At 44.1% G+C, this 25,444-nt stretch overlaps 2 protein-coding genes across 3 annotated transcripts; one reads left to right on the top strand and one right to left on the bottom strand.

Moving 5' to 3' along the window:
- The first annotated feature begins 12,687 nt into the window (after positions 1 to 12,687).
- LOC136513491 (protein PLASTID TRANSCRIPTIONALLY ACTIVE 14-like) lies at positions 12,688 to 17,408 on the top strand. Its single transcript, XM_066507487.1, has 12 exons — positions 12,688 to 12,964; positions 13,094 to 13,231; positions 13,780 to 13,905; positions 14,367 to 14,495; positions 14,618 to 14,707; positions 14,782 to 14,932; positions 15,404 to 15,513; positions 15,983 to 16,051; positions 16,415 to 16,520; positions 16,608 to 16,805; positions 16,892 to 16,934; positions 17,060 to 17,408. Exons 1-12 carry the CDS (start codon positions 12,722 to 12,724, stop codon positions 17,136 to 17,138), a joined length of 1,482 nt encoding a protein of 493 aa, XP_066363584.1. The 5' UTR covers positions 12,688 to 12,721; the 3' UTR covers positions 17,139 to 17,408.
- Positions 17,409 to 20,263: 2,855 nt separating this feature from the next.
- LOC136512196 (TPR repeat-containing thioredoxin TTL1-like) lies at positions 20,264 to 24,310 on the bottom strand. 2 transcript variants are annotated; one of them, XM_066506176.1, is made up of 7 exons: positions 23,259 to 24,310; positions 22,560 to 22,761; positions 22,279 to 22,469; positions 21,859 to 22,192; positions 21,574 to 21,778; positions 21,259 to 21,365; positions 20,264 to 21,160 (listed from the first exon to the last, which is right to left on the bottom strand). In XM_066506176.1, the coding sequence occupies exons 1-7, from the start codon at positions 24,170 to 24,172 to the stop codon at positions 20,999 to 21,001; spliced, it is 2,115 nt and encodes a 704-aa protein (XP_066362273.1). In that variant the 5' UTR covers positions 24,173 to 24,310; the 3' UTR covers positions 20,264 to 20,998. The 2 variants fall into 2 exon arrangements, with proteins under 2 accessions (XP_066362273.1, XP_066362274.1); XM_066506177.1 differs by lacking the exon at positions 20,264 to 21,160 and having other exon boundaries at positions 21,274 to 21,409.
- Positions 24,311 to 25,444: the final 1,134 nt, after the last annotated feature.

Here is a 25,444-nt window from a genome sequence, read left to right as displayed (position 1 = left end):
TATCTCTTCCTCCGATCCTAGATGCATGAATATGGCATAAGTACTACGAATGCATATATGTTAACAAGTGCATCATGTTTATTGAGTAGGTGCATATCTCTTCTCGATTATTTAATTATCTACTTCCACAATGCATTGATTATACCACAAAACAGTAGCTACTTGTTTCACTCATAACAGGAGTTCTACTAATCCAAATACAGTGATCCTAGACTTTCTGGAAAGCTTATCAATTTCTCTACAACTTGGTTATTAACCATTTTTACAGTACACATTATTTTCAACATACAACTCCTCAAACTACAGAATCTATCCATAAACTATTCAATATGCGATACAAAGTAACAATACTTCTACTTCAGGTAATCATTCAAAATTTGACAACATAATATCTACCAACAATTTAAGCATACCAATTACATTTAAGATAATATAATGGTGAAGTCCAAATTATTTATTTAAATGCCTTTATTATTTTATTTAGATATCTAGGTTAAATAATAAACACATATCAGATGTACTTCATAAATTCTCAAAAATTTACAGTGCCTTACTAATGCTATCAAAGGACTACTATAAAAATTTCATGGCATTTTACCTAGTAGAACATCCTATACAAAAATAATAAGGCAGCAAGGCTTGAAATAGCATAAATGGAAAACCCTATTGAAAAGTGTCAAGCAACAGATTTCCTATTTTTCTTAGCATCCATATGGTACTAGTATTACCTCCAAAAATTTTCATGAATTTTGGATTCATAAATAATTTAGAAAAAAATACATAAGGATTAACTATTCATAAAAGAAAAATCTATAACTATAAATCTACACATGCACTGGTCCTCAAATTTTTACCAGAGTTCATATATGCTAAGACTACCTTACCACAAAAATTTCATAATTTTTGGAGCACAAGAACTCTAGATATAAAATAAACAAATTTGAATGCATTCAAAAGCACATTTCAAATTCCTATTTAAATCTCCAAAAATTTCTACTGTAAATGTTAAAAACATATTTTTCCTAAATACTACACTTCCTAAGGAGCACTACCAAATTTATTTCACAATTTTTGAAGCTACCAAGCTGAAGATACAAAATTTACAAAACATATGAAATATGCATTCAAACTGAACTGGCTTTACAACATGGAGTCGCTGACACGCGGGACCCACGGGTCAGTTGACCCCACCGGTCAGCGAAACAAAAATAGAGCCGGCAGCGCTGAGCAAGCTCGCGCGGCCATGGCTCGTCGACGGCGAGTCCGCCGGCGGTGACGTCTTCACCGAGCGACCTACTTGACCTAGCGCACCGGGCGAGCTACTCGGTGGAACCTCCCGCGGGGCTATGTACAGCAGCGGCGCTCATGGCGGAGCGGCTGCGCTGGACGATGGCGCTACGCCGGTGGGGGCTACGGCGGCTCGATCGAACGCTACGCCGAGCATCACCGAGCTGCGGCGGAGCTATCTAGCGCCTATTGTGGCCTAGGGTGGACGGTGGCGACGTGGCCGCAGAGACGGGGCTAGCGGCGGAGCTCCGGCGAGGCGTTGCACGGCGCGGTGGCTTACCAAGTTCGAACAGCGTGCACTGGTGGACGCTGTGGTTTGCTGGGGATCTTGGGGTGCTGCTGTGGTGACGAAAAGGCGGCTCGGTGCGAGCTTGCGCGGGCTATGGCGACGGCGGAGGCGGAACGAGCTCGCTGCTGTGCTGCGGCGAGGAGGGAGGAGGCGAAATGCAAAAATGGAGCGCTGTTGAGTGCGAGCGGATGCTGGAGTGTTGAAGCCGCGCTCAAGCGCGTCGTGGCCTGCGCGGTTAGGGCAACGACGACGTGCGGCCGTCGCCGCGGACACGCGGCGCGCAGGCTCTGCCGGTGGTCGGCCACTGAACGGCTTCGTTCAGTTCGTCAGTTAAGCAAGCCGAGCCTGACAGCGGGTTTTGCAATCGAGTTAACTCCCTATGCAAAGCTGTCGCAGAACCGACCAATTTATAAGAATACAAGTACAATGGCAATCCGCAAGCGGTCGCACTGTCATACTTGAACCCATATAAACCCGGTAGTCCGTCGAGTACCACGACGGGTCTCGATAAACGATTTACAACAACCAAGATCGTACAGGATTCAACATACATGCCACATATTACATAAAGTTCACAAATACTTTTCATCATCAGAGTACGAATAAAAAGTTATTACAAACCGAGTTTGATAATTAAAGCGGAAGCAATTAAGTTCGAAGATAAAGTTTCCAACATAGTTTGATACAGTGCCAAGCCAGATCACGGTCCACAAAAGCAAAGATAGGAATTACTAAAGAAGCCTGCCCAAGGCTTACTCCTCATCCACAGCGGGATAGAAGCAACTCTTGCAATAACCGTGATACACAGTGCCATCTGCAACAATGGGAAAATAAACCCTGAGTACGAGAAGGTACTCAGCTAGACTTACCCGTCATAAACCAAAAATAAAATGACTCCAAGGATCATGCCAGGCTGTATAAGTGGACGTAACTTGACAACATTTTGCGTAAAAGGCAATTACCCGTTGTACAATTATGATTCCTTTATCAAGTTAATTATAACTATCCATTTCTAGATTTGCAACTATCCTGGGCCAAACATGTGGTATATCATTTAGAAGCATACAATAGTAACCATAGCAGGTATTGTAATTCCATATTCATCTGAACCATCATGTTTCATAATATAGCTGCTACAATGTTGGGACTAGTCAAGTTTCTCACTATCCGGGAGAGACGGCGATTCGAATCGATTTCAACCAGCTGGGAATTTTATTCCTAACACAAACCCAGGTCTACCAGCCACGATAGCCTTAGGTCACCTTTGATACAACTCAGGTACACATTTTGCGGGTCCGTACCACGCCGCACAATCTGGAACACCAGATGCCAGGATGCTCAGGCCAAACCTGCCCTTGGGCTCAGTCTGATCGTTCCCCGGAAGGAGCGCACAACAGAACGGTTCCCGGCCTGAGTTGAATTACTCGGCTTCGCGGTCGGAACGAGTTATCCGGCCAGCTAAGTGAGAGGCATGCGTTCAATCTTGTCAGAAGCGCCAACAACGGTACGGTCCTTAATCGACACAGACGGGGATAAGTCCACACCCGAGACCTCCATGCCTTGTTGCTTCCCTATCGACTTCCCGTCCGGTCTCAATTTACCTTTACCTCATGGTTCTGGTCCACGATAGTAGATATAGCCAACCGTGCTCTGGTATCCACCTATATCTCACAGGTGACAGGACATCACCCGACTTCTACCGGTCTAAGCATGGCTAAGCATATATATTCGATCCTGGACCTATACCGGTTAAAGGTGCAATATCTGGACAATGAATGTACATGCATCAAGTGGTTTCATTCAACTCTTATAACCTAATGCATCAATCATAAATACGTAAGTAAACATTTGTAAATTACTGGGAGACTTATAATGCTCCGGGGCTTGCCTCGCAGAAAAGAAGTAGGACGGTGGTCAGGACACTCCGGAAGCTCTTCAGGGTTCTGCTCCACGCATTCGGGAGCTGCGGCTTGCGGATCCTCCTGCGGGTTCCCTTCCTCTACTTCTTCGAATTCCAGCAACGTGATCTCTTCCTCCGATCCTAGATGCATGAGTATGGTATGAGTATCACGAATGCATATATGTTAACAAGTGCATCATGTTGTTTGAGTAGGTGCATATCTCTTCTTGATTACTACTTAACTACTTTTACAATGCATCGACTATGCCATACAGTAGCTACTTGTTTCACTCATAACTGGAGTTCTACAAATCTAAAAATAGTGATCCTGGACTTTCTAGAAAGCTTATCAAATTCTCTACAACTTTGTTATTAACCATTTTTATAGTCTACATCAGTTTCAACATGTAACTCCTCACACTCTAGAATCAGTCCGGAAATGATTTAACATGCAATATAAAGTAAGAATACTTCTACTTTATGTAATCATTCAACATTTGACAAACTAGAACCTACCAACAGTGTAAGCATACCAAATACAGTTAAGATGATATAATGGTGAAGCCCAAACTATTTATTAAATTGCCTTTACTATTTTATTTAGATATCTAGGTTAACTAATAATTATATATCAGATGTGCTTAATAAATTTTCAAAAAATTTACAGAGCCTTACTAATGCTATCAAAGGACTACTATAAAAATTTCATGTCATTTTACTAAGTAGAACATTCTATACAAAAATGATAAGGAAGCAAGGCTTGAAATAGCAAAAATGGAAAATCCTATTGAAAAGTGTCAAACAACAGATTTCTTATTTTTCCTAACACCCATATGGTACTAGTATCACCTCCAACAAATTTCATGAATTTTGGACTCATAATTAATTTATAAAAATTCATGCAAGGATTAACTATTTATAAAAGAAAAATCTATAACTATAGATCTACACATGCACTGGTCTTCAAATGTTTACCCAAGCTCATATATGACAAGAATAGCCTACCACAAAAATTTCAAAATTTTGGGAGCACAGGAACTCTAGATATAAAATAAACAAATTTGAATGCATTCAAAAGCACATTTCAAAATCCTATTTAAATCTCCAGAAATTTCTACTGTTGAAACCAAGAACATATTTTTCTTAAATACTACACTTTCTAAGCAACACAATCATATTTATTTCAACATTTTAGGAGCTACCAAACTGAAGATACAAAATTCCCAAAATAAATCAAAAACTGGAATCAAATGAGTTAGCCTTCAAACAATGAGTCGCTGACTGGTGGGACCCGCTGGTCAGGTGACCCCACGCGTCAGTGACACGAAAATAGGGCAGCGGTGATGAACGCTGCTGGCGCGGTCAGAGCTCGCCGACGGCGAGGTTGCCGGCGGTGAGGTCTTCACGACACCACCTACTGAGTAGCGCGCATCAAACGACCTAGGTGGTGGCGGGTGAGGGTGGGTGGAGCATGCTCGTCGTCGGTGATGGCGGCACGGTGGCGCTGCTCGACGCTGTGCCGGCCATCTCCGGCCACGGGAAAGCCAGGCGAGGCGCGCAGTGGTACCACGGTGACCTAGCGACTCTATTTCAACAACAAAAGCTCCACGTAAAGCTCCGACGACTCCTGACCACGGCGCGGCGGTGCGGGGGTTAGAATGCGGCGGCGCGGGTCGTCGCGTTCCACGCCGGCGGGATCAACTAATGAAGGTAACGTCCTAGCACTGGCTAATACGCGTCCTAACCAAACGCTAACGCTCAAAACCGAAGGAAAAGCGCCGACGAGCCGAGCTATGGCGAGCTTTCCGTGGAGGCGGCAATGGCGGCCGAGGTTCCGGCGAGAGGGGAAAAAACGGAAATACGCCCTCACCAAGGCGCAACTGGAGCAGTCAACACGTCGAGGCGATGGTGGTGGATGAGGCGCAACGAATGGCGAGATGGAGATGGCGGTGATGTAGTGTAGCGCGCACAAGGTGATGGCGGAGGCGGTGCTGTGCTTGGCGGCGTAGCCTGGTGCCGTGGCGAGAGCAAAGGAGGGCGCTGGAGAGGGAGAGAGCGGGCGGGAGTGAGTGAGAAATGGAGCGGGCGCACGCGGGGTGATAATGGCCTGCTCAGGCCTGGCGCTGCCCGGCGGATCAGAGCGGCGGCGACGCGCGGCCAACGCCGCGGACACGCGGCGGCTCTGTCCTGACGCCGGTCGGCCACCGAGCTGGGCGATTCAGTTCGTCAGACAACGCGAAGCCGAGCCTGACGACGAGATTTCAAGTTGAATTTGCCATCGACACAGGGTGATTCAGTGAATGATTTGTAAACGAAAATTGTAGCCCTAAGTACCGTCTCCAATTGTTATTAAAGGATCATGCTCCAACACTCAACCAAACTCAAGTTATTTCATTCCAAAGTCAGGCTGTCAGACTGTTAGTGAACTAGGACTTAGAAAAAAATCGTTAAGTGATGAAAGCTGGATTTTGCTGGTTTTTGTGGGACACATTCAAGCATGTTAGAAGCTAAATCAGTCCATGACCCAAAAATCAAAGTTGTTCCTTATGTCAAACACTACAACTTTGCTTTAGTGAACTCCTCCATGCAAGGTCTCTAACACCTAGTTCAACTTTAGTCAAACATGTCACTTTGAAATCATGATACATACACAAACCATGGCTAAATGACCAAACTAGCCTTAGCACGAAATACCAAAGTTGTTCCTAATGATATCCTAAGCATGTTTAAACAATTTGCAAGGTCATTTAAGCATTTCATGTAGTAGTCACTCATAGAGCTATTGAAAGTAATCTCATGAAATATCACTTAAGTGCTTGATCAAGAAATGTGGCCTTCATGAATAAGGTTTCTTTTGTTAACCTAAGTATAGCTAAGGTGTTTTAGTGACCAACATTACCCACTTGCATTCATTTGCACATGATCATATGCATATGTTACAAGAAACACGAGATAACAAGCAATGTTTCATATGTTTCGATCAAATGTTTCAATTGTAAATGATGATTTGTGAATGCTTGATGCTCATGCTCATGTTATGCAAGTCAAGTTATGCAAGGCTAACACCCGAGGTGTTACAAAAGCGATTCAGTGATTTCTTTCAGAACCAAAGTCGTAGTCCTAAGTACCATCTCCAAATGTTGTTCAATGATCTCGTGCTAACTCGCAACATAAACTGAGTAAAATCATGATCAATGTCGGCTTGTCAGGCTGTCGGTGATCCAAGACAGCAAAATTTTGTTAAGTGTTGAATCTTGGTTTTGCTGATTTTTGTGGGACCCATTCAAGCATGCTAGGAGCTGAATCAGTCAATGACCTAAAAATAAAAGTTGTTCCTTAAGTCAAACACTACAACTTTGCTTTAGTGATCTCCTCCATGCAAGGTCCCTAACACCTAGTTCAAACTTGGTCAAACAAGCTACATTCAAATGATGATACATACTCAAACTATGACATAATGACCAAATTAGCCCTAGCCCTAAATACCAAAGTTGTTCATGATGATATTCTAAACATGTTTAAGCTATTTGCAAGGTTATCCAATCATTTCATGTAGTAGTCACTCATTGAGCTAGTTAGTGTAAACACAAGAAAGCTAAGTGTTGGTTCATGAAATGTAACCCTGAACAAGGTTCTATTTGCCACCCTAGGTGTGGCTACATGTTTGTGTGACTCACATCCACCAAGTACATGTGTCCACTCATGATCATATGCATAGACACATGGAGACATGAAATAACGAGAAAAGTTGCATATGTTTAAGAAACATGCGATAATAAGCAAACGTTGCAGATGTTGCAATCCAATGTTTCAAGTGTCAAAGCTTATATATGAATGCTTTATGATCATGCTCATGCTATGCAAGTCAAGTTATGCAAGGCTAACACCCGAGGTGTTATACTCTCGATGTGTACATTGGACAGCAGAAGGAACCTCAAATTCACCAGAGCCCCAATCCCATCTGGAAGGGAATGGATAGATGTGTCGTTGAGACAAAGATACTGCAGGGTGACAAGCAGTTTGATTTCGGATGGCAATGTGGTAAGCCGAGTACGTGACAGGTCTAGTAATCTGAGACAAGGCATGAAGCTAAAGAAACCGTGGCATATTCTCTCTAGAAACCGGTTGCTCTGAAGAAGAAACTTTTCAGAATGGAGCACGTTGGTGTTTCATTCAGCTCGCGGATATCAGTGCGCGTCAACGATATCCTCTCTGCGCTGCTCCATCTCTTGGCCGGGGGTGCTGCACTTGTATGAGGACCTGTTTGGACTAGCCATTTGTTCTCCATCTTGCCACGATCTGTAGCTTCCCATAAGGCCATGGCGCGAACCATGGGGTGCATCTTAACATGGTAGTCACCGGCTGCTTCTAGTAGAGAGGAGGTCACCAGAATGCCAAGCATGTAATGGCCTTTGTTGTAGAGATTATCCATGTCATCGGTTGTAAAATCACTCACAAATCCTTCTGCTATCAAGCGCTCCACAAGTGATTCCTTGAGCAACTCTCCCGTGAACAAGGAGCAATACAGGAGGCATCCCCTGAGGTCATCGTTCCACAGGTTGTCGTAGCTCCTCTTCAAGCTGGTGAGGAGGCTGTCCTTGAAGCACTCGAGCTGCCATGGCGCCAGATTGAGAAGTGCTTTGCAATGATCCCACTCCTGCGTCAACCTCTTGCACACCATGGCTCGTGCAACCGTCGTGAGCGCAAGTGGCAGGCCACCACACATTGACACCATGTCCTTAGCCAGAGGTCTGGTCTCCCTGCTCAGCACGTTGCCCACCTTGCGCTGGAACAGCTCCCAGGAGTCGCTGCCATTCAGGCACTCCACCTTGATCTTCGCCGCCACTTCCATCTGGTCGCACAGTTGCTCGAGCCGCGTCGTGAGCAGAACCTTGCTCTTGCCCTGGCAGCCGGGGACAGGGACCCCGAGCTCATCGAGGTTCAGGGGCTTCCACACGTCGTCCAGGAGGAGCACGAAGTTCCACTTGTGGAGGTAGGTGAAGAGCGCGAGTGCCTTCTCCTTGGCGGTCCTGTCGTCGTCCCACGGGAGACCCAGGCGACCCATGATAGCCCTCTGGACCGCGGCCGCGCTGTAGTCCTCGGTGACCTCCACATAGATGACGAGGTCTATGCCCATGGACACCGCGACCGCCGAGAGGAAGGTGTTGTTGAAGTGGCGCAGCAGCGTGGTCTTGCCGACGCCCGGCATGCCGTAGATGCCCATGACGCTCCCGGCATCCTCCAGGAAAGCATCGCGGAGCCGCGCCAGAAGGGGATCCGGGCTAATCAACGGGGTCGTCGTCACCGGGCGCACCTCCGTGCGGATGAACACGGGCGCGGCCAGCCTCTCAAAGGTGGATCCTTGCTCGAGCAAGCTGACGACTTCCGCCCGCGCATCGGCGGCCCGCTTGCCCAGGCGGTAGTACGCCCGTGGGGCTCGCCACCACCCGCCGACGGCGCCCTGCTCCCTCTGCAGGTCCGCGACGATCTCATCCGCACGGCAGCATTATCACCGACCTCTACATTGAACGGTCATCATTTTTAGAACGTTTACGAACACAGATGCATCTCCGTTGCCCAATCCAGAGCCAACATGATCATCGATGCTCTCGAAAAGAGACTATACCAGAAAGAGAAAAAACATTCGAGCAGATGGCTCAAAGAACTCCCCGCTGTGATCTAGGGACTGCACACTTAAACTAGTCGCAACACCGGTGTGTCTTTATTTATTTTTTTTTGTCTACGGCTCAGAGGACGTAGTTTCCGCGGACATGGCCTTCCGAGCACTTAGGGTAAAACATTATAACGAAGAGAAAGCTGCAGTTGTTCGAACAGAGGACGTCGACAGGGCTAAAGAAGAACGCCTGATCACTTGCCGCACGGCCAAATACCTAGAAGACATGCGAAGATACTACGATCACAATATCAAAGATCGTTCATTTACGATCGACGACCTCATTCTCAGAAAGCAGAAAACCAAAAAGATGCATAAATTCTTCTCCCCTGCCACTGGCTTACCAGGTTGGTCATCTCCATCCCCTGCCTCTCCGCCAAGCTCACTTCCTTGCGCACGTCGTCGCGCTTGCTCTTCAACCACCTGGCCTCGGCCCCGAGCTGGCCGACGTGGTACTCGCAGCGCACGCAGTAGCCGGGCCTGGGAACGAGGGATGGAAAAAACTGGAACACGTTGCAGATTAGGAACTCCATCGTGGAGATGATTTGATGGACCGCGATACTGGTAGCAGGATTGAGCAAAAGAAGCACCACAACTCATAGACTCGGAAGAAAGGAAGACTTGCTGAATGAAGCCAGAGAAAGAGGGCTAGATCTAGTCAACGTCAACGGTCAACGGATTCCTGTGGAGTGGTCGTCTTTTCCTATGAACCAGCAACTCGATTGCTCCGTCCTGATTTAGGAACTGTTTGATACGAGAGCTCATTGTAAACTAGCTAACAAATAATTTTAGTGTATCTTAGAAGAGCAAGTTGGTGGATTAACTTTTTAGTCAAAATCAACTACTCCCTCTGTTCCAAAATGGAGGTACCAAAAAAAATCAAGATGACTTATAAATTAGAACGGATTAGTCAACTAGGTGTTTATCAAACTGACCCTTACATCATGTTTGATCCATACCTCTAATAGCTTGCTGGATAATAGCTAAGGGCAGTCCCAATTTTAAAATCCACAGTATATGTATTATTAGTTTAAGTAGACACTACATATAGAAAACTGCTCTCTCCGTTCTAAATTATAAGTCGTTTTGACTTTTTTGGTATCAAAATTTATGAACTAAAAAAGTCAAAGCGACTTATAATTTGAAACGGAGGGGATATGTTTCAACGGATATTTTTTATATAATAATTTTTTGTCCAGTCACGTGTTTTTTCTCTTCATCATCCACCTATCATATTTTTCATATCTTGGTTTTTGTGTAGACATGATTTCTTATATAAGAAATAATTTCTTTCTCTCTGTCTCTTCTCTTAATTGCAGTGTTATATCATCTTTTTGCTTAGTTAGCATCCTAATTAATGAACATAGAAACCATGTAGTTCCTTGATTGGGAGTGCCCTAATTAATAGCTAGCTAGCTAATTTTTGTTAAGGACCTGTTTGAATCAACTTACTGATAACTACTAATAGGTGTCGGCACCTATCGTTATTAGCAACCCCAAATCTATTAATGAAACTTATAGTTAGTTGGTCTAATTAGTAGATATGTTTAAATCCGTTAGTACTAATTTTAGTTGCTAACTATTAGCACTAGTAGCACATTGCTTGCACCAACAATATGGATGCCCAAAATTTGAAAAAAAAGTATTATATAAAATAATGTGTCACGGTCATATTTATTCTTCTAAGTGCCACCGGTATGTTAAGGTAGCACTTGAAATGCATGATTGAAAACAGCCAAATATAATAAGATGAAGTAAAGCTCGTTGAGATTCTAAAAGATTATATTGTTGTTTAGAAAAAGACTCAACTAAAAAAACCAGAAATCTTATTTTGTTCACCTTTCGAAACCATACAAGTTATCCCCCATATAATAGTTAAAAATGGTTTCCAGGGTGGTTTTAAGCGACATTGTCCATTTTTAGTTAAGATGGATACTAGATAAGTTTTTTAAACCACATAAAATATCTTTAGAACTAAAAATATCAGAGACACATTAGTACAAGGAGAAAATTTTGTATTTGGCCCTAAAAATAATGCTCCTTTCTTTATTTGACATCGAAACTGAAAATCTTTCCTATATGTCTTGAACTCGAGTTTTTCTTTCCTATTTGACACTTCCGTCAGTTTAGGTTGTTAACGGTGTCAAGTCCTATGTGAAAAGTCCGTTTTACCCCTAGAGTTTTTTACTAATCCTGGCATTCCATGGTTAATATTGCTATCTTTTATGAATGTTTTTATCTTAAACTGCAATGTTTCATAAAAGATAGCAGTATTAACCATGGAATGGCAGGACTAGTAAAAAACTATAGGGGTAAAATGGACTTTTCACATAGGACTTGACACCGTTAACAACCCAAACTGACGGAAGTGTCAAATAGGAAAGAAAAACTCGAGTTCAGGACATATAGGAAAGATTTTCAGTTTCGATGTCAAATAAGAAAGGAGCATTATTTTTAGGGCCAAATACAAAATTTTCTCGAGACATCCAAATAAAATATTTGAAGCATATGAATTTATGAAAGCTTCCAAAATTTGGATTGAGCACTAGGAAAATAAAAAATATTAAAAAAAGAAAATTCTCAAACTTTCTAATCGATGTATAAACACATTTTGAAAACTTTGCACAATAAAAACATGAGATGCGACCAGCATGAGTGCAAAACGCGGTAATGTTGGCTGCATTCATGCCAGTTGTAAACTTGTGTTTTTATTGTGGAAATTCTCAAAATGTGTTTAGACGTAGATTTGTATGTTTCATGAGTTTTATATATATTCCTGGATGGTTTCCAATCTTATAAAGCTAAATCCAACATTTAGAAGATTTAGAGATATTTTCTCATGAGCTCCAAATATTTTATTTTGGCTTCTCATATCCTAATGTATCTCTAGGATTTTTCTTGGGTTATTTAGAGGCTTCAAGATACTTTATTCCTTTTCGTGGTTTCAAATCCTTGTTTACTAGTCTTTTTTTGATAAAAAAAGGATGACATGCCACAAACCCACTGTTAACTATTATAAGGGGGTAATTTGTTCGGTTTTAATAATTGAAGTGTAAGATCTATAGTTTTGAGTTGAGGGGAGTTTTCCAAACTCAACAATAAATGCAGGAGTGTTATATGGGATCCTTAGGGATTTTTGTTTGAACGAGCAACAGCAAAAACACAATAACCTACCTCATTGCTACACAACATGAGAGAATCAAAGACGACCTTGGAGTAGATTTTTTGTTCTTGTAATTATCTTCTTTTTTGAAACACAGAAATTTCACAAAAAAATATATAGAAACTTTATAGGACACTAGAAAACCCAGAAAATAGGAAAAAACTTCATTCCAAAGAAACCTTCAAATCGAATGCATATTTCTCTGCCGATCCTATCAAACCAAATGGATGAACAATATTTATTTATTTATTTTTAAAAAATTCCCTGTGACATCTCAAACGGAAGGGATCAGGGTTTCCCGCCTTCACAGTCGGGAAAGCGGACTTAGGCTGCCCAACGCCGCACGCCCGCCACCCAACAGATAACATCTTCGGCGAGTCCAGTTCACCGTCCCTCACTGTCCTTGCCATGGCCACCCCCACCGCCTCCGCCCTCCTCTCCCCCTCTCTTCGACCTAATCCGTCCCTCCGCCGCACTCCCTGGCGACCCGTCGTCCGGCGGCTACCGCGTCCCTTACGCGCGGGCCGCCCGCGCCTGCAGGCGCCGCCGCCAGCGCCTCCCCCGGTGGCGGAAGACGCGTTGGAGCGGGACGAAACGCCTCCGCTCAGGCTGCTCGAACCACCGCAGGAGGACGACCCCTTCCCGCCCGAGGTCCTATCCCTTTCCCTCTCGCTCTTGTCGCTCGCTAACGGACGCGGGAGCTCTGGTCTCGCCGCTAAATTTTGAATCGCCTCACTGATGATGATCGTGTATGTGCGTACGTCATCGCAATGTGTGCAGATGGAGCCCGCGGACCCTGACTTCTACCGGATAGGATACGCGCGGATGATGCGCGCCTACGGGATCGAGTTCCTCGAAGGCCCCGACGGCATGGGCGTCTACGCTTCCCGGGACGTGGAGCCACTCCGCAGAGCTAGAGTGAGACACTTCATTCAACAATTCTCCCCTTGTCCAATCACTAGCTAGGGCTTCTCCGATCAGTCTGAGGCTCAAATCACCAGCTCAGTGCAGCTGGAGACGTCCTTCACCACACTAGTTAGTGTTTGGATGTAGCACCTGTGAATCTGTGATTGGGTTGGAATTTGGAAACTGTCATGCGAATAAGTGACTGTTGCAGTATACTGATTAGATCTGGCAACTTATTTCCTTAGTGGTACACACTTACACTATCTTTTTAGTAAGTAGTATACAATTACCATAGGAAGTCAAAGTTAATTGCTACATACTTGCTGCTGCCAAAAAATATGGCTTATATAGTTACATGTCTGCTCGCATTAAGCTGCTGAAATGCCAGACCCACGTGTTAAATTCTTCATCTTGATGTGTGCTATAGGCCTATCCTGTTCAACAGAATTATATGATATTCTTGGCATGCTGAAACTGTTTGATTAACAGGTTTGGTTCTTTTAGTACACAATGATGAACAACGTTATTGAAAGATGTGCTGATTTTGCTTCCTTTTCCAGGTGATTATGGAGATTCCGTTGGAACTGATGCTGACTATAACTCAAAAGAAACCTTGGATGTTCTTCCCCGACATTATTCCACTAGGTCATCCAATATTTGACATTATTGAGTCAACAGATCCAGAGGTAAGTGGATCAAATCTTTCATCGCAAAGAGAAAACTGAACTCTTAAGATGCCATCACTAGTTTCTGTTGGATGTTTAGAGAATTAGTTAATAGCTTTGTCATGCTAATCGTTTTGTTAATCAGTTGTTGGCTTTGTATATTTATTTTGGGATTCATTCTGTAACAGCCATCTAACTGAACGGTGTTGAAGTTGCAATTGTATGGGTGCAATTTAGCATTCAATATTCATACAGTACTTTAGTTTCAATACAACTAGGATCTGCGTAATTGATACTCCAGAGCAATTCATGTGCACATTCCATCCATATGGTTGATGTTATAAACCCATAATGCTCAGTTAAATTAGAGAGGAGTGATACCACTTTCAAAAACTCAATCCTCTTTTCTTCCTTCAGCAAATATTAAAGCATCAATAAGTGATGTACGCTGCAAGCTGATGTAATTTGTATTACTCTTGCAGACAGATTGGGATCTAAGATTAGCATGCCTTCTTCTATATGCATTTGATATAGAAGACAACTTTTGGCAGTTATATTCTGATTTTTTGCCAAGTGCTGATGAATGCACTAGTTTGCTGCTGGCACCAAAGGTATCCAAAAGCTAACGAAAAGTATATACTTCTGCTTTGTCCTTTTTTTTTTTTTTTTTTTTGAGGAAGCTTCTTATACCTGATTCTGCAGTTTGAATGAATTCATATGCCTGGCTTTCTAGGAAGATCTAATGGAACTAGAAGATGAAGATCTTGCCTCACAAATGTTACAGCACCAGCAGCGAGCAATTGACTTTTGGCAAAAGCATTGGGTATACTTCTTTACTATTACACTAGCTTACCTTCCTTGAGCTCCTCTAACACTAACTTGATGGGTAATATCCAGGACAAACCAATTCCTCTAAAGCTGAAACGCCTTGCCTGTGACCATGAGAGATTTCTCTGGGCACTGAGTATAGTACAGTCTCGTTCTGTCAACTTGAAGTTGAGAATGGGAGCCTTCATCCAAGATGCGAATGTGCTAGCACCTTATGCCGGTATTTCTTTCCTTTAATTTTCGCAATTGCTGCTTTTCCCCCTCCAGTATGCATAGGCACCTAAGCTAACAACACGGCGCTAGTGTTATGAGCCTGAGATGATAATCACGTAAATATGGTTAATTATGTACTTCAATTGGACTTCTTCTCTACTTTGTTTTGTAGTTTTGTATGCTGATATATATACTGTTACACAGATACAACATTCTAGCATTTGACTTAGATTGAGATGTAAACTAGAACTTAAAACTCATCCTAGATAATCTCTATAACAGGAATGATGCTTGTACATCGTAGAACTGTTGAGATAAGAACCATAAATACATCTACTGTCACATGTAACACCAGATATTTCTCCCAGTCATGCATTATAGTTATTCACCTTCAAAATATTGTTCTGACTGCTAGCACGTTTCCCAGTTATCTGATTAGGAGTACTTTAGCTAAATCATGATTTGTCTTTCTCCCCAGATATGTTGAACCACTCGCCCAATGCTAATTGCTTCCTGCATTGGCGTTTTAAAGATCGTATGCTTGAAGTTATGATTAAGGCTGGACATGCTATCAAGAAAGGAGATGAGGTATTGTCTAGGATGTATGCTCATCTTAACTTTTCCCCGAGCAAAGGATTACTTAGTTTATGTTGTTAGTGAAGTTAAATGCTCTGTTTTCATGGATTTATGAACATAATCAATGCTGCACATGCACCTTGGTTGCAGACCTCACGTTTTTGTTAACACAAGGCCTAAATAACTGTTAAAAAAATAATGGATAGTAAAATGACGCCGAAAAGGGCAGTCATTAAAATTGTGTAAATGTTAGATCCATTCGCAACCTTTTTTTCTATTATTATGCACTTGTAATTAGATCATTCCATTTCTCCAGTCCCGTGTTGGAAAGTTTCTCTATCCCACGTACCAATAGAAATATCACTGCACAGCCTTGTTCTAACAGTCTCTGCTAAAATATGCTATCCTCACAAAGTCTATTCTTCCAAATTTTTATGCCATTTTTTTTATGACGCTCTTTGGCCCATGTGCTCATGTACAGATGACAATAGATTATATGAGTGGCATGAACAGCAAATTTATGGAAAGATATGGCTTCTCATCACCAACGGTATGGCCATGCACTTGTATCTTATTGATGTTTACTTTTATGTATAAGGATGTAAGAATTTTTTTTCTTTGTGATTTCTTTGATATCGGATAACTGTCAGTTGAATTGTATCTGTGAAATCAAGATCCTGCTTCTAGGAAACTAGTCTCGTTTTGAAGTATTCTGTGCTGCTTCTTATAGGCACCACAATGCAGTGTCTGTTGGAAAAAAATTATAATGCCCTTTTGCACAACTTTTGGTGTACCACACACACCACAATGCAGCACCTGTTGAGAAATTACAACCCCATTATGTACAACATGTGGCATACCATTTTTAGACTGACATCTTATGTTGCTTGTGTATGCGAAACCAATTCTGCAGAATCCTTGGGAGCTCATAAATTTCTCGAGCCCTGCAACGATTCACATGGATTCCTTCTCATCTGTCTTCAATATTGCTGGCTTGCATGATGAGCTGTACCACAATTGTATGAATCACTGCACAATACTTCCTTACTGGTCGAATGTGTCTGTTTAACATTGATTTTGACCACCCTGTTTGTATTTGCTTTCAGCCGCGTTGCCCTCAGTAGAAACTGACTTTGTCGATGGAGCAGTTGTAGCAGCAGCCAGAGCATTGCCAACATGGTCAGACGGTGACGTTCCTGCAATACCTAGTGTGGAGAGAAAATCTGCTCAGGTGCTGCAAGAGGAGTGCCGCCAAATGTTGGATTCATTCTCAACTACTATCGAGGAAGACCAGCAGATCCTAGGTAAAGTGCTGTGTTTCATGGTTTTCCATAGGACTGTGTTTCGTAAGAGCACCCCGAACTGAAACAGATTTTGACTTATGTTCCAGATTCCGATGTACATATCAGCAAAACCCGAGAAATTGCAATCAAGTAGGTGAACTAACTATTTTGTTATGATTGCTAGTGTTTCATATTTGGGCCTGCATGTGGATCATGAAGCATACAGCTTTTCAACAATCGGTTGTTAAGATTACCTTCTTTCATTCTACGTGCAGGTATCGGCTGCACCGAAAGATGCTCCTACAGAAAATCATGGACGCACTGGACATCTACCAGGATAAAATTTTGTTCTAGCTGTATAGGCGGCGCTACTTCTGCTCGGTTAGAACACAGAACTATTAGAACTTAGGGCCATTTGATGTTTTAGCGTCCTGGAGGGCAGGCAGTCACCACTCACCACCCCTCTTGTAGAAAGGGATTTTGTAGGGCTGCCTTCAGTTAGTGTTTGTAAGGTGTCTGGTTCTACCTTCTAAACTTTAGTCGCTGTCTATTGGATGTTTAGACACATACATGGAGTATTAAATATAGACTATTTACGAAACTAAATGCATAGATTGAAATTGTTTTGCGAGACAATTTTTTTAAGCCTAATTAGTCCATGATTTGACAATGTTGTGCTACAGTAAACATGTGCTAATGCCGAATTAATGAGGCTTAATAAATTCGTCTCGTGGATTACTAACGGATTCTCTAATTTGTTTTTTTATTAGTATCCGAACACCCCATATGACACCTCCTAACTTTAGTCACTCGATTCAAACAGTAGAGGATCCCAAAAGGAAAACAAACATTACGAAGAGCTGGTTGCCAGGAAATATAGCTGTAAGTTCTAGTCAGAAAGCTGCCATGTAAGGCTGCGTTTAGTTCGCGAAATGAAAATTTTTGGATGTCACATCGGATGTTTCGGGGGATGTCGTAAGGGGTTATCGGATACTAATAAAAAAACTAATTACATAGCTCGCCTAGAAACTGCGAGACGAATTTATTAAGCCTAATTAATCTATCATTAGCGCATGTTAGTTACTGTATCACTTATGGCTAATCATGGACTAATTAGTCTTAAAACATTCGTCTCACGATTTCCAATCAAACTGTGCAATTAGTTTTTTTTGTCTATATTTAATGCTCCATGCATGTGCCGCAAGATTCGATGTGATAGTTTGGGGTGAAAATTGTTGAGAACTAAACAAGACCTAAACTTGTTTCCATAGGGCATACTGTAGGCCCATAGCCAACTGCACATCTCTGAGGCTCAACTTCAACAACAACTGACATTGCTGAAGCCTGTGGCCTGTGTGAATGTTCTGTGAACCTGACACTGGCCCGGTCGGCAACGGCAACCCAACGATCCAATCATGGGAAGCTGCACTTGGACATGGCCTAGTGGTGCTCGTGCAGTGAGGCGGAGGCGGCAACGGTCCACCGGCAGGCGGCAGGCGGCAGGCGGCAGGCGGCAGTCCATACCATTACCAAAACACCAACGGGCGGCTGCCTGCCTGGCGTCCCTTGCGAGCTGCCACGCACACACACGCTGAATTGTCGGCCCGTGAACAACGGGAGGCAACGGCAGGATGGACACCATCTCTACTAGCTGTGCTGTGCACAAACCTGAGCTGAGCAAGCATAAGGCCTTCCCAACGCTACTTTTTTTTTTGGTAGTAGCTGCAAGAGCCATGTAGGATCGAATAAAAATATAGATGCTCTGCCCACTTGCAGAAGCTATATGCTTGGAGAGAGAAGATGGTACATGCTAAAAAAGAAGGGAAAGAGAAAATAAAGGTGAGGCATGATGAAAGGAAAAAAAGTTTCTTTGCAAATCACAAGTAGTAATACTTTGCATTGTGTGAATAGTAGTCTTATCGCTTTATTTGTATTAGAACCGCTAAGAGTGATAGCCTCCATTGATGATGCCCTAGGTTACTTCACTAGCACACCGACTTCACCTGCACACCATGCAAGAGCCTAGGAGTACTCCCTCCACTGTTGCCTAGCTATTTGTTTTTGTCCTTTATTCGACTGGACTCAGGCCTTGTTTAAATCTAAGGTGTAAAGTTTTGGAGTGTCACATTAGATGTCACATGGGGATGTCGTATGGAGTGTTCGGATACTAATAAAAAATAAATTACAGAATCTGTCAATAATCCACGAGACGAATTTATTAAGCCTAATTAATCCATCACTAGCACGTGTCACTGTAGCAATACATTGTCAAATCATGGACTAATTAGGCTTAAAAGATTTGTCTCGCAAGCTGTGTAATTAGTTAATTTTTTTAGTTTATATTTAATACTAAATGCATGTGTCTAAACATTTAATAGGATAAGAAGTAATTTTTAGAGGAGGAACGAGACAATGTCTGAATTTTCTTTGTTTGCTGCTGTATTCATGTGTTCCTGTCGTGTCGGCAGCAAGTTTTCAAAGGAGGGAGACGAGAGACAGATGGAATCTGGCCAGCCTTGCCTTGCCATGCGTGCAGAGCATCTGATCTACGGAGTACAGTATAATAGCTAGCAGATCCAGTGCAACTTCCATGGCTGAGCTGAGAATATACTACTGCTACAGCCAGTACTGCTCCACTTCCATTTGGGACTGAAACTTGCCGTGGGTACCAACCCTGTCTCGTGAACATGGACGCAGCGGCGGCGAATCGCCCAGGGCCCTGTCTGCATTGCACAGACTTATGTAGGAGTACTATGCTGCTCCTGCCCAACCAACATGTTCGTTTGGCTGAGGCTTGTCGTAAACAATCGTAAATTTCTAGCCAGAACAGTATTTTTCTCTCACACAAATCAATCAGTAGTACTTCTTCACAAACCAGCAACGATATAAACCAGCCAACCGAACAGGCTAGCACCAACCAACCAACCAACTTGCTATTCACATTCAGGCAAAAAGAAGCTGCTGCATTCAGGAGAGAGGTCTCGGGCTCAGATGGACTGACTGGGGACCCAAATCATTGCCCCCTCGCAGTTGCAATCCATAGATGGCCAACAATCACAAGCTCAAAAGCCCTGTCCTCCTACCACTGCAAACCTCACTGGGAACAGTGGCAAGCGCCTACTGTTCCTAGCTTAGCTGATGGCAGCCAGGCAGCGTTGGACGAATCACAGGCAGACAAAGCAAACGCAGCACACACGGCACAGGGGCCAGCACACTCCGTGCTTCTTCATCCATCCCCATATCAACACATGACCGGGCTCTCATGCCACATGCAAACATGCATCATGCTAAGCTACAGGCTTGCAGTACAGGTGACAGCAGTACCAGCAGAAGCCTAATTGTGGAATGAACATGTAGAGAGGCGTGAAGCTGATGATACATGGACCTCACCTGCTGCTGTGCTGTGTGATCCGGAATGGAAGCTTATTTGCAAGTATGGAAAACCAACAAGGATCAACAAGATCTGAGTCGGAAAAACAGGAAAGAATAGATATATCTTTTATTCATAGAAACAAATGTCAGCATGAACTATATATATAGTATATATGTATCAGCGCCACAGACCACCAGAAAGGCATATACTATATGCAAATGACATGAACCACACCAGCCACCTCCCTGTTTTGTCTCTCTACATACCATACCAATAGCACGATTCAACTATCCTCTCCCTCTCTACAATGGCAACTAGACCTGTACTTCCCATCTGCCGCCTCCGAATCCGAATCTAGTACCGCCTTTTCTCCACAGTGAACCAATCTATGAATGGGTTTGATGTATTGCTATATGGGATATATGTACATGTAACAAGAAAACCAGCCAGCCGTTTACCTATTCTCCTCTCTGACAACAGCATGCATCCAAGGAACACCACACAAGGAGCCTTTCTTCAGGAGTGGACTTATCATTTAGGCAGGCACAGCCAAGCGATGCATGAGATGGAAGAATAGCTTAAGCTGGGTTAAATGGTGGCTGGAAATAGTTGCAATAGGAGGAGCCTAAGTGAGACAAGGACTAAGGCCACAGGGAAGGGAGAAATGCACTATACTACAGGAGGTTCCTTCTTTGTATAGCAAGATTGCTCAACATGCCTAATAGGGGGTTATACCGAGCTGGTGAAATGCTGTGGAGACTGTGATATTATATAGGGACAAATTTGTTGGCGAAATGTTGGCAGGTGACACTAACAGGACCAATGAACTGGGTACCAGACCTCAAGAGCTGGAGACAGCATAGTGCCTCACAGAATAGCGCAAGACCTGTAAGCTAGGGCAGATCATCTCCTTCACTCTCGTGCCATCCTTGTAAATTTTGAAGCTTGGGACTACTCGCACATTCTCTGCCCTTGCTAACAGAGGGCTCTCGTCAACATTTACCTGCAGGGTTGGATACAGATGTTTGATTAGAAATTTGGAAACTCATATCAGATGCAGTTAATTTCAGCAATTGATGCGAGATACGTTAGGTGCAATACCTTCAGAAAATTCACTGCAGGGCACTCAGAGCAAAGGGAGTCCACAGATGAGGTAATTTGTGCACATTGCTTGTTCGTTGTAGCCATGAAGTAAAGAACAGATACACCTGAAAAAAATGCCACATAAATAACATTCACTCCATATACTGAACTGAATATGTATTATGCATGTCAAACGACATTGATATATTAGAATGGGCAGGGCTGGTTAGCTATTCACTTCTTAGCACAACAAGAATCAATAGGGAGGTGAAATGACTATAACAGGCTAGGGCCTAGGGTACAGCAGAATAAGCATGTAGAGGAGAAACTCACCAGGTGAATGGATAGCATCTTGGAGTTGCTCTAAGCTGGTAATTTCTTCAACTCCCCCTCCAAACTTCATATTGGACACCTCCTCTCCACGGGCTGTCTTTAATGCGACTTGGGCATGGAACAAGGACTCTGCAACCTCCGTATCACCAGGAAGATCCTTGCGAAGCACCTCATAGTCCCGCACACAATCAGCCCAACGCTCAAGCTAATAAAATATTAAATGAAGGTGTCAATAACAAAACCGGTGAATAATCATGGCTGTAATGATGCATGTAAAATCCTTACCTTTGCATAGGACGCTGCACGTCTTAACAGAGCCTTTGTGTAGTTAGGTTGGACTCTTAGGGCCTCATTGCAGTCCTCAACAGCTTTTGCCCACCGACCCAGCTTTGACCAGCAAGCTGCCCGATTGCAGTATAGTACTGGATTTGAGGGCTCATATTTCAGCCCTTCACCATAGGCTACAGACGCTTCAGCAAACTTGTCTGCCTTAAAAAGGTCATTCCCCTGGGCTCGAGCCATTGCGACTAATCTCACGTTATTTAGGATCACTTCAACCTCTGAGCTCACACGATCAATAAGCTTAGCCTTCTCAGCCAGTGCAACAGCTGAATCAAACCTGCAGAAACAGGTTTCAATCATTGTGTCACTAGAACCAAGGAAAGAAGGCGACAAATCATGATTCTCAAGGCTCGGTATTTGTACCTTCCAAATGCCATGTTGACCTGGGCTTGGACAATATGGACATAAGAATCAGCTGACATGCCTGAGCCTGAGACTTTGGTTGGCATTGAAGGCAATGATGCATTATCCAATTTCAATAAGCTTGTAATAGTCGAATCAGCTTCCTCTAATTTGTGCAACCGAAGCAGTGCTTCCGACCTCAAGGCAAGAAGCTGCAGTGCAAAAGTACGGTTCCCTTGTGAATGACTCGATTACCAGGAAAAGGCAACATATTTTCAAACAAAATTATAATGAAGGGTTACCAATCTAGAGGAGTCCGCTCCAATGGCAATGGCTGCATCGGCTTCCCTGAGTGCACTCTTCCAATCTCCAATTTTCCTTGCATCCATGCATCTCCCTTGATGGATTTCCACCTCATGCAGCTTCTGCCACTCGGCAGGGTCAGACTGGTTTACACTTCCAGCCAGTGTGAAGTGCGTCCTTGCCTTCTCAATCATCCCAAGCCTGCAATATGGTAGTCAGTCAGTCATTGTGCAATCGAGAAAAAGTTACATTTTTTCAATTATACAATCAGGACCACTGTTCAAAAAATATGAGATTATCCCCGAGGTGGTCAAAGCACAATCGATAATGCAGGTAAGCAGTCCCTATCAGCTGCATTGTGTGATGCACATCGTGTTAAGTCCACATTAACTCATTGCAACATACTACCAACTATAAAAATGCAAACTTTCTCATGTTTCTCATGTAATCACAGGATTAGAGCTTTTACTTCCAAAAAAGCTAGGGAAGAAACAGTAATGATCAGCACCATAACTGTAATAATCCCAAATCAGATCAACATGCCACAGGGAAGTGACGGAAAAGGAGCAGCATATTGGATTTGCACGCAAGCAAAGCGGAGACAAATATGCGAGATCTATGGATGCAATTCCATTCCATTCCATTCCAGAGCAGGAGAACAGGCATGCGCAGACAAGGCAAGCGAAGGAAAGTCTCACCGGAGGCATAAGCCGGCGAGGCGGCCGTGCGCACGGCCGCTGGCCGGATCGAGGCGGACGGCCTCCTCACACTCGCGGAACGCTTCTGGTAGGCGGCCGAGCCCGATGAGCGCGGCGGCGCGGTTGCCGCGGCACGCGGCGCTGTCGGGGCAGAGCGCCACGGTACGGTCGTAGTGCCGCAGCGCCTCAGCATGGCGGCCCTTCTTGTACCACTCGTTCCCCGCGCGAGTGATTTCCTGCAGACCACCGCTGGTGGCCGGCAGCGCAGGGCACCTCGCCGGGGACCTCGAGGAGTTGTTGCTGTGGAGCAGCGGGGCCGCGTCAACGCTGGTCCTCGCGGGAGTCGCTCCCCCGCCACTCCCGCCGCCGCCGCCGCGCATGATGCTGCCATGACCGTAGTGGCCGGTGCCGGATCCGAGCACGACCGGGCGAGCGCGCGGCGGCTGCGTGGCGGCCGCCGTCGCCCCCGCGACGCGGCCGGACGGGCAGATGTTGCCGGTGGGGAGCGCATTGGTGAGCGGTGAGCTGGCAGTGCTCCCGCTCCCGCCGCCTCCCCCTCCTCCTCCGACGCTGCCGGCGCTGCTGCTGGCGCCGGAGAAAATGAGCGGGCCAGATCCGGAGCGGCGGTGGCCAGGCGGGCGCGGCAGGTTGGTGCTCTCCGGCGCCAGCTCGCCCGAGTGGCTCCCCCGGCCTCCCCTCCCCGCGGCCGCATTGCCCGGCGCCGGCGACTTGGCGGAGCCGGCAGAGGAGGACGAGGACGAGGGCGTCGCTGCCGGGCGCAGGCGCAGCGGCGAGACCGGCGAGCCGAGATCCGCGAAGACGTCGGCTTTCCGGTCCGGCTTGTCCCTGGCGGCGTCGTGCAGCGTGAGCGCGGCGGCGCGGAGGCGCATCCGGTCACGGTCGGCCTCGGCCATCACCGGAGGTCGGGTGGGTGGGTCACGGCAGCCGACGCGAGCAGCAGCAGCGGCAGTCCCCTCGCCGACCACGCCCAGGCAGAACCGCAGAGGCAGGCATACAAGAGAAGTACACAGCTGGTGAACAAGGACAGCAGAGGCGAGTTGGCGCTCCCACAGAGAGACGCGGAGGAGCGCGTGTATATGTATGTATGTATGCGCGGTGGGTCTAGGCTGTTCGGCACGCAATAACCGATCGTAGATTATTTATTATGGATTATTTTGGATTATTTATTACTAGTTGTTTTTGCGTAAAAAATAATAATTTATAATCTATAATCGTATACGAGCAAGTAAACATGTACTTTGCTGTGTAGCTATACTCTCCTCTCTCTCCACCCAACCAGGAAGGCAAGAAGAGGGATTTCTTGTGTGCCATTAAAAAAATCGTAATGCTCTGTGTGTCTCTAGAAAAATTTAATAGTCTTCAATGTTACTGCTCCAATTTTTTTTTGCCCTCCATGCCACTGCCGTTAGTTTAGGATCTAACGCCGTCAAACTGCAAGTGTGAAAAGTCAAAAATACCCTTATGTCTAAATATGTCATTATTTTTTTTGAGTATCTTAACGACTTCAAATGAAAAAACTCAAAACTAGAAAGTTGTAGATCTCGTTGAGATATATAATTTTCATATAAAAATTATTTTCATTTAATTCCGCAAAAAAATATATATGATTTTTCTAAGATATATTAATCATATCAAATCATATTTTTTTTACCGAATTAAATGAAGATAATTTTTATATGAAAATTATAGATTTCGATAAGATCTACAACTTTCTAGTTTTAAGTTTTTTCATTTGAAGTCGTTAAGATACTCAAAAAAATTAATGACATATTTAGACATAAGTGTATTTTTGATTTTTTACACCTGCAGTTTGACGGCGTTAGAGCCCAAACTGACGGCAGTGGTATGGATGGCACAAAAAAATTAGAGCAGTGACGTTGAAGACCGCTAAACTTTTCCAGAGATACACGCAGTGGCGGACCCAGGATTTTACCTCTGGGTATGCGCCGTAAAAAAATTTCTAATACAATTCGGTAAACCATTTATAATTCGGTAAAACCATATTATAATTCATTAAAACCGGTTACATTAAATAACATAATAAGATTTAAATTCAAATATTAAGCTACGAACGACGCCAAATCTTGATATAAATTGTTCAAATGAAATACAAATACTTTAAAATATAGCAACATGAGAGACTTATAATATTACTTGTTTATCCA

The sequence above is a fragment of the Miscanthus floridulus genome, chromosome 16 (assembly GCF_019320115.1).
Source record: "Miscanthus floridulus cultivar M001 chromosome 16, ASM1932011v1, whole genome shotgun sequence".
In the NCBI taxonomy this organism is placed as follows: domain Eukaryota; kingdom Viridiplantae; phylum Streptophyta; class Magnoliopsida; order Poales; family Poaceae; genus Miscanthus; species Miscanthus floridulus.
Note: the sequence above shows the minus strand (reverse complement) of the source record. Positions and strands in the feature narration are given on the sequence as shown.